Genomic DNA, 20,697 nt, shown 5'->3' with positions numbered 1-20,697 from the left:
AACTTACATGACACTGTGAATTGAATATAATACTGTTGCTGTAACTCCTGTTACCAGGAAAGTAAATATTGGAAATGGCGAAAGTGACGAAAATTATTTTAAGTGTTTCTTACACATTGTAGTTTGAAAGTCCCAAAATGCTACTTGACTGTACTCCCTATCTGTTTAGTTGATGAATTAATTATCTATTTTCCAGACATTTCAGCCAAATCTTCACTGGTGCTTCCTGTGATGACCCGTGACAGAGTCATAGCCAGGCTTCTTTCGTACTCAACTTTTAAATAATGAGTAGATTCTGATAACTGATGAATATTTAGTGAAAATAAAGATTTTACTGCTGCATGTTATGCAGTATAGATAGAGAATTCTCGTCTCTCAAGTGGCCTGCAAGCTGTCTACTGGAATTTTTAGAGATGGAAAGATTTCTTTAAAGCTACACATACACACACACACACTCTCTCTCTCTCGTGGAAATAACTCCCAACTAAATATTAGTTAGAAAGGAATATAGGTGAATGCTGGAGTTTAACTGCATCAAACATGCTTTTAACTTAAATGAATACATCTATATGCACTCAGGAAAAGAAAAAGAAAAACAAATAGCATTTAAGTAATTTAAACTTGCCACTAAATGAATCTGAGCCCCACAGTGAGCAAGATATGGAAGAAGAATTACAATTCCCTCGGTCAGTCTTAGTTTCCAAGTGCTTTTTGTAGTTGAAGCCACTTGATGTACTGAGTATGTGATTTTAGGGTTTAAATATATATTTTTTATACAGAGTCCCTGACATAACCCAAATACTTGATCTGATATTCAGCCAGAGGATCTACAGGTTTTTTTTTGTTCTAGAAGAAAAATAGTCATTTCAGACATATTGAGAGCTAATGTGTCAATCTCAAACTTGACACTTTTTTTAAAGGAATCTAGGAATCTTCCAGGGTAATTTTAAGCTATATTTTCACTTTACCTGCTGATTTAAGAACCTAACTTCTGAGTTAGATGCAGCTCCCTTCTTTTTGAAAACGTAGACGTTATAACTGGAGGTTCTTACCGTCTTTGGCCTTCATTCATACAGCAAGTATGTCCTGAGCACCTACTAGGCACCAGGTACTATTTTAGGGACTAGAATTACAACAACGAATAAAATATTGTTCTTGTCTTCATAGAAGCAAGTTTGAGGTATAAAGACTTTAAACAATATCTAATATGTCAGGTAGAAAGTACCCTAGGAAAAAAAAAGATAAAAGGGGTAGAAAATGCTATAATAAACTGCTGTTATTTTTAAATAGTTGCTATTTATGTGGAGTGATCAGGGAAGGCTTCTAATAGCATGTCCTTTAAGTAGGGACAAGAAGGAAATGAAGGAGAGAGCTATGAAGCTACCTGAGAGAAGAACATTCAAGGCAGAAGGAACACCACGTACAAAGTCCCTCAGCCAGGAGTGTGCTTAGAAGGTTTAAGAAGTGGCAGGGAAGCATGTGGCTAGAGTGGATGGGTAAGAAGGAGAGTAACAGGCAGTTAGATCCAGGAGGCCAACACTGTGTAGGACTTTATTGGCCTTTATAAGGATTTTGGCTTTTGCTTTGAGAAAGATAGGAAGCCATTGCCGGCTTTGAGGCAAAGGTGTGTGACATCATTTCCTCCGGCCGAAGGTGCTACTATTCAACATACGCCTTTATGTGGATTAGAAAACGGTGTCCCTTTCTTTAGGCAGTTCTAGCCCCAGAATGCCTGTACGGTCTGTGCAACTATACTCAGTAGCCCTGACTCCGTATTCTGTGTGGAAAATAGACTCCAGGGGAAGCAGGGTTGGAAGCAGGAAGACTAGGTAGGAGATACTCTCCAAGTGGAAATGTCACAGACAATGTACTTCTAAGTCTGGAGTTCAAGGAAAAGATCTAAGCTAGAGAAGTTAATGTGAGTCCTCTGAATGACTTTGATTTAAAACTGTGAGATTGGATGAGATAGACTACATAGAGAAGAGGTCCGAGCTTTGAGCCCTGGGATACTCTAGGCTTTAGAGCTGAGAGAGATTAGAAGAATCTGACAAAGGGGATAGAGGAGTTGCCAGTGGCGTAGGAGGAAAACTAGGAGAGTTTGGTTTCTGGAATCGGGAAATAAAGGTGCTCTAAAGGATGGGATGCATAAAGGGGATACTCAGTTGTAAAGGAGTGCTTGTGAGAGCTCAAGAGAGATGTGGCCTCTGGATTTGGCAATGCGGATAGCATAGGTAACTTTTTTTTTAGGTTGCACATCCATTGCCTTATATAATTACAGTTTATTTATTTTTGGTGTGAACTTTTTTCTTTATTCAAGTCTAATTACTATACAGTCTTATAGTAGTTTCAGGTGTACAGCATAATTATTCAATTCTGTACATTACTCAGTGCTCATCAAGATCAGTGTACTCTTAATCCCCATCACCTGTTTCACGCATTCCCCTGGCACCCACTGCCCCTCTGGCAACCACCAGTTTGTTCCGTGTATTTAAGAGTCTGCTTTTCTGCTTGTCTCTTTTTTTTTTCTCTTTGTTCTTTTGTTTTTGTTTCTTAAATTTTACATATGAGTGAACTTCTAAGAACTGTCTTACCAAATCCAAATATATAAAACATTATGGTTAACTATGGTCACTGTGTTGTACACTACATCTCCAGAACACACTCATCTTATTACTAAGTTTGTTCCCTTCGGTTTCCTTTACCCATTTGTCCCAGCTCCCCTTCTGTCGCATAGGAATGATCACTTCCCCTAAGTAGGCCTAGAAGATGCAACATTTTCTTCATTCCCACAAAGATGCTGAATCTAGTTATGACCCTCAGACTGCTGGAGAACACATGTGAAGGCCACCAGGAATTTCTTGAACCGATGGGATAGACTGGAAATTTTGATATCATGTTTATTCATTTGAATTCAGGATTATTGGAGACTTCTGTTTTATTGAGGACTGAGATTATTGCAGGTTACCAGGGTAAGATTAACTAAGAAAATTATCTTATACATGGAAAAATTTACAATCCAGATGTCCCTCACGTGTTGTTTCCCAAGAATCAGGTAATTTCAGTTTTTAATTGGTATCTCCCTTTTCTGTGAATCCCAAAGCCAGATCTCACACTGTTTCTATAGGTGGCATGACAATTATATGCCTAGAGGGAAATGAGCTGACAGGATCTCTTCTCTATGGCCCCCCATTTTGGTCTTTTCTCACATACAGCTTTACTCCAAGGCCTCAGCTGGTGAATGTCTGCACCTTAGCTTCAGTAACAATAATGTTCAAGACTCTTGATGGGTGGTAGAATGAGGCAGGATTTTCTTAGTGTTTGATTTTTCTCCTTATAATTTTGGTTTTAGGCTTCACTGAGTTATACCTATAGCATAGGTAGCCTTGACGAGAGCTGTTTGATATAGTTGGTGAGGAGAAGCCCTGATTGCAGTGTGTGTCAGAGAGAAAAGGAAAGTGGAGACAAAGACAATGATTTAGATAACCGTTTTGAGGAGTTTTACAGTAAAGGGCAGAGGAGGGAGGAGAGATAAGGCAATAGTTTGAGGCGGTGTGCGCTCAAGGGGAGAATTTTGTTTGGTTTGGTTTTTTAAGATGGTGACATTATATAGGATGTGTGTATGCTGATGGGAATGCTCCGAGGGGAATGAAGAACCGATGATGTAGAGGGAAAGAGAAGTGCTGGGATGATTTCCTTGAGGAGACTGAAGAGATTGGGATACAGTGTACACATAGAGGGATTGATTTTAGGATCTAGTGTGGTTCTTCCTTAGTAACAGGAAGGAAGGCAAAGTAAAGGGGTATACAGATAAGTGGTGGATGAGAAAGGAGTATGTAGAATCCCCCCGCTTTTTTTTTTTTAACTAATCGTGAGGAAACAATTAGACAAATCCAAATTGTGAGAATTTCTACAAGCTGACTGGCCTGAGTGCTTCCAAAAAGACAATGTCAGGAAATAGGTGATAGAACTGTTCTAAATTAAGGGAGTTTGAAAAAAAGGATAGCTAAATATCATTTTTAATTAGATAATCAAAAAAATCTGGAGCACCTGGGTGGCTTGGTCGGTTAAGTGTCTGCCTTTGGCTCAGGTCATGATCTCAGGGTCCTGGGATCAAGCCCAGCATCAGGCTTCCTGCTTAGCGGGGAGTCTGCTGCTCCCTCTCCCTCTGCTCCTCATCCCCCCCCGACTTGTACTCTCTGTCTCTCAAATAAATAAAATCTTAAGAAAAATCTATAGAGGACATGATTGAAGCAGTTGGGAACTTTGACTATGGATTATATATTAGATGATATTATGTCAATATAAAGTGTCTTGTGAGTGATAATAGTATTATGGTTATGTAAGAGTCTATTCTCTGTTCTTAGAAAATGCATGCTGAAATATTTAAGAGTGAATATGATCTCTGCATGATGTCTGCAGTATATACTCAGATGGTTCAGCAATATATACATAAAATGGGGGGGCAATATCATAGGCACATATATGTGTAGAGAGGACAAGACGTGCACAATGTGTTTGTGCATTAATGTATGGCAAATGTTAACAATTGGTGAATCTAGGTAAAAGATGTTTATTTCTATAGGTTTAAATTTTTTCATAACAAAAAGTTAGAGGTCTCTTTGCCCTGGCTGGCTCAGTTGGATCAAGAGCAAACCACTCTTGATCTCGGAGTTATAATTTCGAGCTCCACGTTAGGTATAGAGATTACTTTTTTTAAAACAGTCCTAAAACTGACCCTCTAAAGTGTAGGTTCCATTTGTGTTTGTGTGTGTGTTCCATTATTGAGGAGCACCTGGCTTGTTCAGTTGACAGAACACACGACTCTTGATGTCAGGGTCATGAGTTCAAGCCCCACTTGGGCGTGGAGCCTTCTTTAAAAAAAAGAAAAAAACACTGTTAGAGGAAATGATAGACTTGGGGCAGCATTTCTTTTCAGAAATTGTGACTAAGTGGCTAAAACCACAGTCGATTATATTTTCTCCTTTGCTACCCAGTGTGGCAAGTGTACGTGTGTGGTTCTTTTTTTTTTTTTTAAGATTTTATTTATTTATTTGACAGATAGAGACACAGCGAGAGAGGGAACACAAGCAGGGGGAGTGGGAGAGGGAGAAGCAGGCTCCCCGCTGAGCAGGGAGCCTGATGCAGCTCAATCCCAGGACCCTGGGATCATGACCTGAACCGAAGGCAGACACTTAACGACTGAGCCACCCAGGCGCCCCTATGTGTGTGGTTCATTTCAAAGTCTCAATATTGTGGATTAAGATTTTGAACACAAAAAAAACTTCTTACATTTCCCTGGATTTGTGAAAATTTATAATGAAACATGCCAGACGAAAAAAATAAATTTAGTGAATAATGTTAAACTGTTGAATTTATTATTGTTTTAAATATTAAAAAGAGTACCTAAAAAAATCGAAAATCCAACAATGAAAGATTAGTGAAATAAATTCCAGTGCATCTATATCTATACGTAACCATTTAAAAACACGTTGTAGGAGAATATTTAATTTTAGAGAAATACCAGTTTTATTTTGATAAGGAAATAAAGCAAATTATAAAAGATTATATGTGCTGTATAATTTTATTTATAAATGTGAAAAGAATTGATGTGAATTAGGATGACTTCTGTTTTCTACTTTTCTCCAGTGAACATATATTTATTATTTTTGTAATGAGGAAATAATGATAACTTAGGTAAATATTTCAAAAGCAGGACCTAATATTCACAAGTAAAATGAGACCCTTCGTTGTTTTCAGATTGAGTACCTAAAATAGAATGAAGTAATAGTTTGTGTGTAACGTATTTCTTTTGAAAGTCCTCTATTTCAGCAGGAGTCATCATAGCATTAGTTTTTCCAGAGGATTCTTGAGTTAGTGAAGCCAGATTTAATGATTAAGAATCTAATCAGGTGTTTTTTCAGCAATGGCAAGATAATGAAGTCTGGTCAGTACTATAGAAAACAGGGAATTCTTCACATTCATTGTTATCACTTGTAAGATACTTGACAGTCCAGTTCGTGTTGTATGTATTTGGGGGCTGTGGGGAGAGTGTCAAAGTGCTGGTCCCAAGTAAATGCGTCCTTTGCAGACCTAGCAACAGTAGCATAAGAAAAGGAGAGGCACGCCCCAAATGGAAGCCTGAAGCCAAAGTGCCCCTTCAAACCCTGCACATGACTTCTGAGAACCAAGAGAAAGTGAAAGCTCTTCTCCGGGACCTCCAAGAACAAGATGCGGATGCTGGATCTGAGTAAATCATTTTATTTTAGTAAATTCGTATATTAGGGAAGATGTATTGGCAGTGGGAAGGTCCTGTGTGTCTTTGGGAGTACTTTTCAATACTGATCCCATTGTGACAATATAATTAGTTGAAAGTGAGCTGAGAGAAATACAAGAATAATTATTCAACAGCAGTTTTAGAGTTTTTTTGCAATATCTGCAAGCAGTACAGATTGCCTTTTTATCTTTTTTTCCGAGGACAGTGCTGAAACGGATTCAGTAATTGCTTTATTGACAGCCTTCCAAATAAAACCTTGGAGTGTACAGTAGCAGTATTGTTGTAGGAGTAAATATTGACTTGATGAGATGAAGTCTTAGGGGTACACTTTCTCATAACCATCTGCCTAAGAGAAGCAACTTTTACTGTTCTGCTTTGTGATTTCAGTCAGAAGTCAATTCATTGCATTTGCCACAATTAATGGGTGGTCAATCATGAACAGCTCCATCTCCATCTTATCTACAAATCTCTTTATCTGCCTTAGATTTAGGAAAGATGGTTATGCAGCAAAGCAAAAAATGAGGGATGGTTTTTATGAATGAGGAGAGAGGATAGCCAGGGCTTCTGTGGTTAAGAATATAGGCTCTGGGGTCAGACTGCCTTTGTTAAAATCTCTAGTTGCTCTTTACTGTATAACCTTTGGCAATTACTAATCTTCTCTAAGTTTTAGTTGATCATCTGAAAAATGGAGATTCCAGTAGCATCTGATTAAGGGTTAGTGGGAAGACTTTTAAAGAGATAGAACATATAAAACACTTAACATAGTACCTGGCATGTAATAAATGCCGGATAAATATTAATTGCCAAGATATAAATGAATAGATCAATAAAAGTTTAAATCAGTAACTGAAGAATGGTTAGCATCCTATGTCCTTTGGCTCCTTGAACTAAATTCTTAGACTCTTGCTAAATTTTTCTTTGAAGTGCATGGAAATTAGTATCTAATATATAAAAATGTTACCTTTGTCAGAAGAGGCATTTCTGGGGAGGAGGAAGATGACGAGCCTGAGTGTGATGATGAACAGTACTGGTCTGCTGGACGAGAAGCTTCCCTTGTTCCTGACTGTGACCCTTTGGAATATGCTGGCTCAGGCCCAGTGGAGCCTCATAGTCCAGAATTTACAGTCTCAACATTTGCAGTGCAGAAACTTTCCAGGTGATTGCTTTCAACATTTACGGGCGTTGGGGGAGAACTGAAGAAACTGAGATCATATTATAAACCCAACTACCTCTCCTTCAGTACTTTCCTCTTGCGTGAGTTGCAGCGGTGCCTGATATATGTCTAGTATCCTCTCTTCCAGAACAACGTGATTAGGGAGTATTACCAGAGAAATGTTTTCAAAATACAGATCCTGCCTATATATGGTTATAACTTCACATAAACATATATAAGTGAATTTCACTTTTATGATTTGATACTAAATTTTTTTTGTCACGTTTCACACTTGGTAGGTATGGCTTCAACACTGAACGCTGTCAGGCAGCCCTGAGGATTTGTGATGGAGATGTGGGGGCATCACTAGAACATCTGCTCACACAGTGTTTTTCAGAGACATTTGGGGAGAAGATGAAGATCTCTGAGGCAGTTGCCCATGTAAGCTTGGATGAGTGTGTGGAACAGCGGCAGGAAGAGGCATTTGCTCTCAAGTCCATCTGTGGAGAGAAATTTATAGAAAGAATTCAGAACCGAGTCTGGACCATTGGATTAGAACTGGAGTATTTGACGAGTAAATTCTGCAAATCCAAGCAAAAGGAAAGTACCAAAAATGCACAGGACACTACACTTGAAATCTGTAAATTTTACCTCAAAGGAAATTGCAAATTTGGATCAAGATGCAAATTCAAACATGAAGTGCCCCCAAATCAAATTGTCGGAAGAGCAGAAAGAATTGTAGATGATTCTCATCTTAATGCCCATGAAGATGCCTCTTTTTTATATGAACTTGAAATTCGATTTTCTAAAGACCACAAATACCCTTACCAAGCTCCCCTTGTGGCATTTTATTCCACCAATGAGAATCTACCTCTGGCTTGTCGTTTACATATTTCTGAGTTCCTCTATGGCAAGGCCTTGACATTTGCAGAAACTTCAGAACCTGTTGTATATTCTTTGATAACCCTCTTAGAGGAAGAATCAGAAATAGTCAATTTACTGACAAATACCCATCACAAGTACAGTGTCCCTCCTGTGAACTTTCTGCCAGTATCCTCTGGGACCAGAATAAATAATCCTGTCTGTCGTAAACCAGTGATTCCAAGTAATTCTTTTGCTTCAAATAAAATTCCTGAAGGTATGTAAGGCCTTGATTGTGTGGAGGGCTTTGTGGAGGGGGTGTTCAGAATGGTAGCCTGAGGAAGTCAGCGTTTCCAAGGGCTGCCCTCGGATCTCCTGGTGATCTTAGGCAAGTCATTCTCCTCAGTCCATGGGCAAAAGAGAATGAGAAGCCCCTGAACTGTGGCCTGACTTTAAGTCCCAGTTTTGGCATCATGATTGGACTCTCTGCACTGAAAGTTTGTAGCGATGTATAAGTTTATTCAAGCAGTTGGGGGCTGGAAGAACCTTAAAGCATCTTCCTAGAAAAATTGTTTTGTTGAATTCATTTGGTTTCACATGTTTACTTTTGATGCTTTACACGGCATTACTTTCAAATGAGTTTTTAGAGATATTTCTCTTTCTATAGTACACTAGACCCCCAGAGTTCATTAGCATAGGGCTACCTTTGTGAATCCCTAAATCCTCAGAGAAATGTCTGTGCAAGCTTCTGACTGTATCGAAATCCAGATTTGCTGTACAGATTCTTACACCACAATTAAATTCCTTGTTCAAAGTTCATCAAAGAATTCCCTCTTACTTGTTGCCATCTTTCTTTGAGAGAACCAAGTTTTTATTATTTCACAAGAGTTCTTAGGTAAACATCAATAAGTAGAGAACAATGAAACTGCATTGAGATGGGGATGGTGGACAGTTGGGTGGATTCACTCACTAGCCACTTGCTCCCAAACAGCAGTTTCTAGCATGTGGGATTCAAATATATTCCTTGAGAAATGACAAACTGTGTGGCCTGGACTTTTTTAAGTAACAGCTTTATTGAGATAAAATTTGCATACCATCAAATTCACCATTACTTTTAAAGTGTACAGTTCAGTGGGTTTTTAGTATATTCACAGATTTGTGCAACCGTGACCACTATCTAATTCCAGAACATTTTTATCAACCCTAAAAGAAACCCCATACTTATTAGCGGTGAGTCCTTACTTCTCCCTTCCCTCAACCCCTGACAACCATGAATCTACATTCCGTCTCTGTGCATTTGCCTATTCTGTACACTTCATAGAAATGGAATCATACAATACGTGGCTTTTGTGATTGGCTTCTTTCACTTCGCATCATGTTTTCAAGGTTCATTCATATTGTAGGATGTATCAATACTTCATTTTATTGCTGAATAATATTCCATTGTATGAACATGCCATATTTTGTTTATTGATTTATCTAGATATCTGGGTGGTTTTATGTCATGAGATTTTAGGAACACTTGCAAATAGTTGAAACTTTCAGTGAATTCCTTGAATGTAAAGAGTCTATGGAATTAACAAGGCGTGCCATGATTTTTTTCTTCCTTGTTTTTAATTTGGTTTAGCAGTAGCCACTTGTACTTGATGAAAGTTTATATGAAGATGTGTTTTAAGTTCTTTAGCAGTAGAAGTAGTTGTTTGAAATGAATGCACCTGCTTTATTCAAGCTTTTAACTTTTTCTCCATCTTATGATTTTGTTGTTGTTGTTACTTTATGAGATAGTGACTTTCCCCCTTTGCTAAAGAAAGGGCTCCATATCGAAAATGTTTCCTTTTATCCCCTTCAAGTTGAAAAAGAATCAGAACCTGAGGAGGAGACAGATGAGGATGAAGGTCCTGCACCAGTTATAGTGGAGAATGAAAGCTATGTGAACCTTAAGAAAAAGATTTCCAAAAGATATGACTGGCAGGCAAAATCAGTACATGCTGAAAATGCTAAAATCTGCAAGCAGTTCCGAATAAAACAGGTAGGGTATTCTGAGAGAATGGCTAGCATTGCCTCCCTAATGTACGGGTGAACGGATTAGGAATTAGGAAGCCTTGGCTACCCTCCCTAGCTTACTTTTGGTTCTCTTTAACTCTGAGTGGTCAAAGTTTCTGCATGCCACAGCAAACTTGGGTGCATGTTGTAGATATTTTGGAAAATCCAATGGCTGGTGAAAATGAAACACGCACATATATATCAGATATTCTCAGAATCATGTGGCTTTCGTACTCTGCTAGACAATCTGATAAGTGAAATGAAAATTAAAACTGATTTACATTAGAAAAAAATAGTGTAGAAAGGAGAAGGATAAGGAGGGGCCTTACCCCATTTCAGAGAATCGCAGGATAAAAAACTTATCCAAGGTCACATAGCTAGTAGGTGGCAACAGGGATTCAGGTTAATTCTCTGTTCCTAAAGTCCATGCTGTTTTTATCCCATTCACAAGAAGATTATTTTAAAAGAACCTATGAGTGAACATTTAGGGCAGAGTTGGGTGTAGGACAAAAGGTTGCTTAACCATTTTGGGGTTTGGATTAGATGCGTCTAACAGCTCTTGTAATTGTGAAGTTCAGATTCTGATTTTTGACACAGTATAACACTGTCGCATATTAGAGTGTAATACCTGTAGAATGTCAAAGTGAATAGTGAATAGAAGTGAATAGAAATTCACAGCATAATTAAATAGTAAGATGGTAGAAACAAAAAATTCCACAATTTGATCAGTTTGTGTTCAGAGGTAATCAATTTATATGATAAAATAATATGCAGAAAAATGATGTGTTAGTATAAATTTCTGATTCAAAAATACATCTTTAACAATTTTCAACTACGTTGAAAACTAATGATGTAATGTATGGTGACTAACATAATAAAATTTAAAAAAAATAAGAAATATACCTTGGATACTTTTCTAAAAAAAAACCCAAAAAAACAAAAAAATGCATCCTTTGTTTTAACATATACTACAATGTTTATTGGCCATTGGATGTCGGACTGAGTTACATATATATGATACCTGGCCAAAAAGAACCCTTTCATGAGTGCTCTTATTGTTACTGACTTTAGTAAAAATCTGATATGGTATAGAACTACGCTGTCCAATGTGGTAGCCCCTAGCCACATGTGGCTATTTACATTTAAATTAATTAAACTTAAATAAAAATTAAAATTCAGTTCCTCAGTAGCACTGGCCACATTTCAAGTGCTCACTAGCCATATGTAGTCAGAGGTTGTTACATTGGTCAATGCTAAAAAAACATTTCCATTAACATGGAAAGTTCTGTTGGATAGTGCTGATGCAGAGACTCCTGCTAGGAAGAGCTAGATAGTGCTAAGCAGGATGGCTTATTTCTCTCATAAGATCTTGCAGTTTATTCAGATGTAGGAAAATCATAAAGATTTCACAGCTTATTCTGGCTGATTCTCTGAGCAGCCTTTTGACTGAAGTCATCAGCATCCAATCCTAACAAATCTACAATTTCTATCTCTGAGCAAATTGTTAAAGAAAGAGCAGAAAGGGTGGGTCAAGCTATCAGATTCAACACTCGGAGCTTTGTGAAAGATGATTGAAAGTACCTAACTGATACCTTATCTTTTATGTTATTAGGCCTCCAGACAGTTCCAGTCAATTCTGCAAGAAAGACAATCACTCCCTGCTTGGGAAGAAAGAGAAACCATTCTTAAATTGTTGAGTGAGCACCAAGTGCTTGTTATAAGTGGTATGACTGGGTAAGAATGCAATTTATTTGTAATGCAACTTTCATCCATGAATATGGTATGTACCCTGGTTACCATAACCAGTTCTACTTGTAAAAAACTAGTAGCTGTTATTATTTGTGGTTTTACTGGTCAGATATGAAATAACATTTCACAGAACATAATATTGCGTATCTGCAGCCAACAGACCTAAATTACAAAAAAAACAAAAACAAAACTCAGAAATCCATCCAGGAATTTACAGACATTGTACTCCTCTGCCTTGAGACAATTTTTTTTAAAGATTTTATTTATTTGACAGAGAGAGACACAGTGAGAGAGGGAACACAAGCAGGACAAGTGGGAGAGGGAGGGAGAAGCAGGCTTCCCACTGAGCAGGGATCCCAGGACCCTGGGACCATGACCTGAGCCGAAGGCAGATGCTTAATGACTGAGCCACCCAGGTGCCCCTGCCTTGAGACAATTTTAAGGCAAAAGGTCTAACTGAATACTTTTTTTTAGTAAGACTTTTTTTTTTAAATATTTATTTGAGAGAGAGAAAGCATGTGAGCACACAGTGGGAGGGGCAGAGGGAGAGGAGAGAACATCTTAAACACAGAGCCCAACATGGGGCTCAATCTCACAATCCTGAGATAAGTACCTGAACTGAAACCAAGAGTTAGACACTTAACTGATGGCACCACCCAGGTGCCCCTTACTGAACGCTTTTAACAGGCCCATTTTTTAATGTAAAGGATAGTTCCAGAACATACATAAATACATATATTTATTTATTTATTTTAAAAGATTGGGATGCCCGGGTGGCTCAGTCAGTTAAACATCTGCCTTTGGCTCAGGTCATGAGCCTGCTTCTCCCTCAGCCTGCTGCTCCCCCTGCTTGTGTGCTCTCTCTCTCTCTCTCTCTCTCTCACAAATAAATAAGTAAAATCTTAAAAAAAAAAAAAAGATTTATTTGAGAGAGAGAGCACATGTGTGCATGCAAGCTGGGGGAGGGGCAGAGGGAGAGTGAGAGAGAATTCTCAAGCTGATGCCTCCCCACTGAGCATGGAGCCCAATGGGGGGCCTCAATCCCAGGACCCTGAGATCATGACCTGAGCTGAAATCAAGAGCCGGCTATTTAACCAGCTGAGCCACTCAGGCACCCCTCTAGAACATTTAACTTGGAAATTTTCCTCTTCTAAATTTATTCTGATTTCCTTACAGCTTTTATTTGTTCTTTTAAGAACAACTTAGGGCATGTTATTTTTCCTATTTCACGCTTTTCATATGTTATCCAAACTTATTTAACAGGGACAGGTTCTAGGCTTACTTTCGTTCTATATTCAAAGGTATTCAACCTAATAATTACATTTGTGCCCAGATTCACTGGATACAGTAGTAATTGAAGATCTTCCATTTTCTTATCTTTTTAACCTCAGTCCACTTGTAGCCAAATCAGTAAGATAATACATAAAATCATAAAAGAATACTCCCATTTCTTTAGGATTCAAATACAGAGTTCATATTCCTAGAGGTGTTTACAGAACTTAATCTAATGTCTGCTCAATTGTCCCAATTTTATAAATGATACTATTATATGAGTGTCATGTTAATCCAAGTGCAAATTCCTAGCAGTTATGAGCTATAGGTAACAAGTCAGTAGGTCAGTTTAGAAGATAAATGAAGCTGAACAAGTTCTATTATAATTAGCTTTCTCACTTCCCTCATTGCACATGGTTCCTTTTTTTTGTTAATTAGCACTTGAAAACTCTCATTTTAGGACTTATTTGTTTTGACATACAGATGTGGGAAAACTACACAGATTCCTCAGTTTATTCTGGATGATTCTCTGAACGGACCACCTGAGAAAGTGGCTAACATCATCTGTACCCAACCCCGACGAATCTCGGCAATATCTGTTGCTGAACGTGTTGCTAAAGAAAGGACAGAAAGAGTGGGTCTGACTGTGGGGTACCAGATCCGGCTAGAAAGTGTCAAGGTTTGTATACTCTGCTTATTTCCTGATAACAGAAATTTTGTTTTCAAGTATAAAGAGTTCTTGGAGTCTAGAGACTCATGGGCAAGTTGGGATACATACTTCAGTACGGCTGAAGACCTTTTAGAAATATTTTGGTATAAGAATTCTTGTGTGGGTATACTTCATTTCCTCTATAAAGACCTTTTATTCTTCATTGGCAGAAATGACCTAGTAAGTGCTGTTTTACTCTTAAACCTGGGACTTAATCCATTTAACCAAATAAGGAATGGACAAATGCAGAATTGAGTTCATCACTCGCTGTTGTTTTTATGTTTTATAATAAGTTTTTAATGCTTTTTATGAGTCTTAAACTTAAAATTTTGATATGAAGTAGAAAAGCTTTTACTGTTGTTGCCAGCAAGAAACTATGCATTTAGTGTGGTTTCATATTTAATGCAACGCTGATATTTTCAAGATTCTTTGTCCCTATCCATTCAAAATGGCTTTGCCATATTGGCTTTGAAAGTGTTTCCTTTTTGCAAAAATTCCATGAATGCTTTCTGTGCCCTTTTCTGTGTAAGTCCTCAGCTACCAGACTGTTATACTGCACCACAGGCGTGCTGCTGAGAAGGCTGGAAGGAGACATAGCTCTCCAAGGAGTCACCCATATCATTGTTGATGAAGTCCATGAGAGGACAGAAGAAAGGTAAACCAAAGATTTTCTAAACAAATAGCCACACACATGAAGTGAAGGCATGGCTGAAATAATTTTGTTCTGTTTCCGGTTCAATTTCATAGAGCTAGAGAGGAAGGCCCAAGTTAGAGAAGAGGAACTGCTTTCCTGATCTACAGGGTCTACAATACTAGGAATGCTAGGAGGGCATATGTTCATCACTAGAGGAGTCATCCTGTTAGATGGACATCTTCTACCAGGAGATATTTAACACCCTCCTGGGCCTCATGCTGAGCTGGGCACTGTACTTAGTAGGAATAACAGGTGTAACCGATGCTATAGTTGATAGATGGGTCAGTGTGTGCTTCCTTCTTCGTTCATTTGGTCATTCAGTCCTGACAGTCATTCATACATTTACTGAGACTGTCTTAAGTGCCACATGATCTTTTAATTGCTGGGGATACTATAGCAAACAAGCATATGTAGTTCTCCTTTTTCTCATGGTCTGCTAGGAAAAACAAATAATGAACAAATAAATAAATAAATAAAGACTTACGAATTGGAATAAGTACTGGGAAGGAATAAATAGGATCCTGTGTTTTGGGGAGAGGGATCCCTGAGATGGTCAGAGCTGATATCTCTCAAGAGATGATGATTAAATTAAAATCTGAAGTATGAGAAGGCATCCCATGTGACAGATGGAGGCAAGGCCAGCATTCGCAGACTGCAGTGGGAAAGGGCAACATGAGCCCAGAAAGTGGAGGAAGGCCTGTGCAGCTGGTTGTCGTAAACAAGGAGAAAAGTGGCAGGTAGAAAAGGCAGGAGCCAGATCTTCCAGGGCCTTGTATACCCTGGACAATAAAACATTCAGAATTTATTTTAATGGAATTAGAAGTCATTAAAGGTTGGGATATAAAATCAAAATCTTCAATATTTTAAAAGGAAGGACCAAGTAAATAGATGGCATTAATCATAGTTTGTCATAGTTTGTGGATCATTTTCTAGAACAACGACAACAACAAAAAACTAATGGGGAAAAAAAAGACAATCTTGTAAAAAATATGAGACTTTCCCAAAAAGGACTATACTATTATAAATATTTTGAGAACAAAGTCTAAGTAAAGATGGCAGATTGACAAAGCAGCAGAAAATAGCTAATAGCAAAATTTTAAAAAGAAAAAAACAAACATGAAAAGAGTCTCCAACTATTGCTGATAAAAAGTTTTTAAACACTGAACAGGGAAGACATATGACTAGAAGACTATTTGTTCAAAGAAATAAATACATTGATACACTAGTAAATAGGAAATATGAAGTAATTAGAAACTAAAAAGCAGACTTGCATATAAAAAGAATAGATCAAAATAAAAAGAAATAATTCCTAGAACACAATATTAAACTTTATTTAATTTTTTTAAAGGTTTTATTTATTTATTTGACAGAAAGAGAGCAGAAGCAGGGGGAGGGGCAGGCAGAGGAAGAAACAGACTCCTCACTGAGCAGGGAGCCTAACTCAGAACTTGATCCCAGGACCCTGGGATCATGACCGAGCCGAAGGCAGACGCTTAACCGACTGAGCCACCCAGGTGCCCTTTTTTTTTTTTTAAGATTTTATTTATTTATTTGTCAGCACACAAGCAGGGGGAGCGGCAGGCAGAGGGAGAAGCAGGCTCCCTATTGAGCAGGGAGCCTGCCATGGAACTCAATCCCAGGACCCTGGGATCAACTTTTGATGTATTTTGAGCAATGAATGTGAAAACCTATGTAAAAAACAAAGCTGTAAGTCTCAGAGAAAGATGTGTCGTGATCCTAGATGTGAAGACTTAAAAAGATATCCCCCAAATAAACTAAAATCAGTGTCGTACCAATCAAAATACTAACAGGATCTATCATTGCATTTAGTGATTCTACTTCTTGATATCTACATGTACATAATGAAGAATATACAAAGATTTTCATGACTGCATTGTTTATAATAGTAAAACAATGGAAACTACTTAAATGTTCATCACCAAAAAGTGGTTAACTACACAAAATCACCCATTCTATGGAATAACATGAGGCAGATAAAAGGAATAAAGTAGAGCTTTAGATACTGACATGAAAACATCTCTAAGACATAGTGAAAAAAACCCAAGTTGTAGAATAATATGTGCTGTAGAAAAGCAGTATCCTCACTGGTCTCCCTGCTTCAGCCCAACCCCATGCAATCTATTCTCAATAGAGCAGACCAACAGTTCTATTCAAATATAAATCTTACTATGCCATTCTTCTGCTCATCATCCTCTGATGACTTATTAAAGTCCTCACCAAGTTAGGCCCTACGTGACATGATCTGCATCACCACCGCTCATCTCCTGCTGCTCTCCCCTTATTCAGTCGCTCTAGCCACAGTGTCCTCCTTGCTGTCCTTGAAGCATGTACCTCGGGTCCTTTGCACATGTTATTAATCTGCCAATTATGGGATTCTCCCAGACATTCACAGTAGCTCCCTCACTTCCTTCAAGTCTTTACTCAAAGATACCTTTTCAGCTAGGCCTGCCCTGGCTGAAAAATAAATAAATAAATAAATAAATAAATAAATAAATAAATAAATAAATATTAATATTAATATTAATAAATAGAATCTTTAAAAAATACATCAGAAGTTAATTCATTTTTATGTATTGAATTTGTTTGATCGTCAGGTGTTTCTTTTATTTCCTTTAGTGACTTCTTGCTGCTAGTCTTGAAGGACATTGTGTTGCAGAGACCAACTCTTCAAGTTATTCTAATGAGTGCAACTTTAAATGCTGAGCTCTTTTCAGAATATTTCAGTTCCTGCCCAGTTATTACTATACCAGGTGATTAAAATGCATCCTTAAATATGCATTGTTCTGATAAGCAAATATAATTATTTTTAAAGTTAATTTGAGATATAAAATAACAGGTATTTATACCTATTTTCTAGAAAAGTGATTCATTTATAACAAATAAAATTATGACCATATAATGAAATAAATAAAGAAGTAACATTATATCCATTTGCTAAGAGATCTCAGTTTTATATGTGCTCTTTTAAAAAGTCTAGGTTATTAGGATTTCTAGCATTCCATTGTGTTTAACATCAAAATGTGAGTTAATAATGGTAATCTGTCATAAAGAGGGAAGTTGTCTCTGTGTATAAGCATATTGGTTCACTGCTGGGTTCAGCTAACTTTCTGGGCATTGGTCTACTCTGGGAGAAAGTGAAGGTGAATAGTCTATGTCTTCTGGTGTTTTCACAGTCTCATTGTGGGATTAATTTATTACCTTGGGCCTTGCTCTATCCTTCTGCGATTGATTGCCAAAGGAACAATTTGGGGACAATTTTGACGAATAATTGCACTATTTCTTCTAGTTGTTGAATGGTTCAGAGTTCCCTGAGGCAGAGAAGGGGAGGGTGAGAGGTTTAAAAGTGTTATAAACGAGCATCTCTCCACCTATGCACTTCTGGGTTTTTTTACGAACTGGAATCTATATCCCTTCTAATTTCAATTATCAGAAGCTTTTGTTTCCTTTTTTTTTTTTGTAAGATTTTATTTATTTATTTGATAGAGAGAGAAACAGCAAAAGAGGAAACACAAGCAGGGGGAGTGAGGGAGGGGAGAAGCAGGCTTCCCGCTGAGCAGGGAGCCCGATGCAGAGCTGGATCCCAGGACCCTGGGATCATGACCTGAGCTGAAGGCAGACGCTTAACTAGCTGAGCCACCCAGGCGCCCCAACCTTTTGTTTTTCTTTTTTGATATTTTTAAGACTACAGACCAAACCATCCCTTATTGTGCCAGGCTTTGTTTTAAGAGAATTTTACATATGCCAACTGTTTATTTCAAGATAGTTGAACAGGTATTCTGAGGCTTTTTTCTTTTAATTTCTTGTTCTTCTAGGTCGCACATTTCCTGTTGATCAGTTTTTTCTGGAAGATGCAATTGCTGTGACAAGGTAAGGAAGACATTAATGAAGGTTTGGTGAAAGTCTTTGAAAGAATTACCATTTTATCTCAGTGTGCCAGCATTTTAATAGATGTGTTCATTTTTCTTTAATTTTTCTGCTTGAGTATTTTGTTTTCCCCTTTCAGCAAATATTATACAAATTATTTGCAATTCACAGACAATATTATATATTGTCAGTAGTGGCTGGAACCCTAATGTAAACTATAGGCTTTGGGTGTTCATGATGTACCACTGTTGGTTCATCAGTTATAATAATTATACCACTCTGGTGGGGGGATATTGATAATGAGGGAAGCTGTGCATATGTGGGGAATGGGGGTATCGGGAAATCTCTGTACCTTCTGCTCAATATTGCTGTGAACTAAAACTGCTCTGAAGAATGAAGTCTATTAAAAAAAATGATGAAGGACCAAATATACGGAAAATTTAATAAGAAAAAGACCAGGGACGCCTGGGTGGCTTAGTCATTAAGCATCTGCCTTCGGCTCAGGTCATGATCCCAGGATCCTGGGATGGAGCCCCGCATCAGGCTCCCTGCTCGGCAGGAAGCTTACTTCTCCCTCTCCCACTCCCCCTGCTTGTGTTCCCTCTCTCGCTCTCCCTCTGCCAAATAAATAAATAAAATCTTTAAAAAAAGAAAGAAAGAAAAAAGACCACTTCTGCTGATAGACTGCCAGTATTTAAATCCCTCTACTTACTAGGGGCATCTGGCTGGCTCAGTTGGAGGAGCATGTGACTCTTGATCTTAGGGTTGTGAGTTCGAGCACGTTGGGAATAGAGATTACTTAAATAGATAACTTTTTTTAAAAGATTTATTTTTTTGACAGAGACACAGTGAGAGGGGAAACGCAAGCAGGGGAAGTGGCAGAGGGAGAACAGGCTTCCCGCTGAGCAGGGAGCCCGATGCGGGGCTTGATCCCAGGACCCTGGGATCATGACCTGAGCCGAAGGCAGTTGCTTAGTCGACTGAGCCACCCAGGCACCCCTAAATAGATAATTTAAAAAAAGAAAATCCTTCTACCTACTGACTGTAACATTGAGAAGTAGCTTAATCTCTCTGTGACTCAGTTTCATCATACATAAATGGTCATATTATTAATAGCTGCTTCACAGGGTTGTTATGAGGAGTAATTAATCAATTAATTCTTGGAGTTAATAGGTGCAAAGTGCCTAGAACTGAGCCTGGTGCATAGCAGATGCTTTATAAAAGTTAGCTATTATCATCATCATCATCCTGCAAGCCTCAGGGAACTTGCAGTGTAGTGTGAGTATTAAGATGTCTGTAATTTCAGAAATGGGCAGAAAATGGTCATTTCCATTGAAATCATTTTTCTCCTTTGAAAGCCCTGATTCCTGGGCGCCTGGGTGGCTCAGATGGTTAAGCGTCTGCCTTCGGCTCAGGTCATGATCCCAGGGTCCTGGGATCGAGTCCCGCATCGGGTTCCCTGCTGGGCGGGGAGCCTGCTTCTCCCTCTGCCTCTGCCTCTCTCTCTGTCTGACTCTCATGAATAAATAAATAAAACATTTAAAAAAAAAAAAAAGCCCTGATTCCTCTTCCCACTCTTTGACCTTGAAGACTCCCCATGGTGTTGTCCTTGCATTATTCCTTCTCACTGTTAAACTCTTTCATCCCTCTGTTAGAGTCATGTGATTTCAGATGTCACCTCTGTGCCAAGAATTCCCAGATCATCATCTTCATTCCTGACCTCTGAGTTCCAGAAGTAAAATACCCTTGATGTCTGGCACCTGAATTCAATTCAGAAGTTTTCTCCTTCACCCTGCCCCTTCCATTTCTAATAAGCTCCGCTCCCAATTCTCTGTTTATTTAATGGTACAATATTGTCAAGCTAAAAACCCAAAACCAGTGACTCTCAAACTTTAGTGAGCAATAAGCAAACGTAGGGAGCTTATTACAATTGTTATTCTCTGGGCCCCATCCCACTTCCACTGAATGTGAATCTCTGGGGAAATTAATCTTTCAACTAGTTTCCTGGTCTTTATCCTCTCACTTTCAAACTCAGACTCACTGCCTCCAGAATGATC

At 38.3% G+C, this 20,697-nt stretch overlaps 1 protein-coding gene across 8 annotated transcripts in view; it reads left to right on the top strand.

Moving 5' to 3' along the window:
• The window catches only part of DHX57 (DExH-box helicase 57), a 58,579-nt gene that overhangs the window by 7,722 nt on the left and 30,160 nt on the right, over positions 1 to 20,697 (top strand). For 7 of the 8 annotated variants that reach the window (XR_012379697.1, XM_025868104.2, XM_025868103.2 and 4 more), the window contains 9 exons: positions 6,089 to 6,247; positions 7,245 to 7,430; positions 7,727 to 8,565; positions 10,139 to 10,317; positions 11,944 to 12,065; positions 13,836 to 14,031; positions 14,592 to 14,716; positions 17,393 to 17,526; positions 18,589 to 18,643. Coding sequence is in view for 7 of the 8 variants with exons in the window: in XM_025868104.2 (XP_025723889.1) it covers positions 6,089 to 6,247; positions 7,245 to 7,430; positions 7,727 to 8,565; positions 10,139 to 10,317; positions 11,944 to 12,065; positions 13,836 to 14,031; positions 14,592 to 14,716; positions 17,393 to 17,526; positions 18,589 to 18,643 (1,995 nt within the window). In the remaining variant the exon portion in view is untranslated. Of the gene's footprint in view, positions 1 to 2,566; positions 2,970 to 6,088; positions 6,248 to 7,244; positions 7,431 to 7,726; positions 8,566 to 10,138; positions 10,318 to 11,943; positions 12,066 to 13,835; positions 14,032 to 14,591; positions 14,717 to 17,392; positions 17,527 to 18,588; positions 18,644 to 20,697 lie in introns of those variants that run through there. The other variant, XM_073897316.1, reaches the window with a different exon arrangement.

Source organism: Callorhinus ursinus, unplaced genomic scaffold (genome assembly GCF_003265705.2).
Source record: "Callorhinus ursinus isolate GAN/ISIS: 27379988/994484 unplaced genomic scaffold, GSC_fseal_2.0 scaffold10, whole genome shotgun sequence".
In the NCBI taxonomy this organism is placed as follows: Eukaryota; Metazoa; Chordata; class Mammalia; order Carnivora; family Otariidae; genus Callorhinus; species Callorhinus ursinus.
Note: the sequence above shows the minus strand (reverse complement) of the source record. Positions and strands in the feature narration are given on the sequence as shown.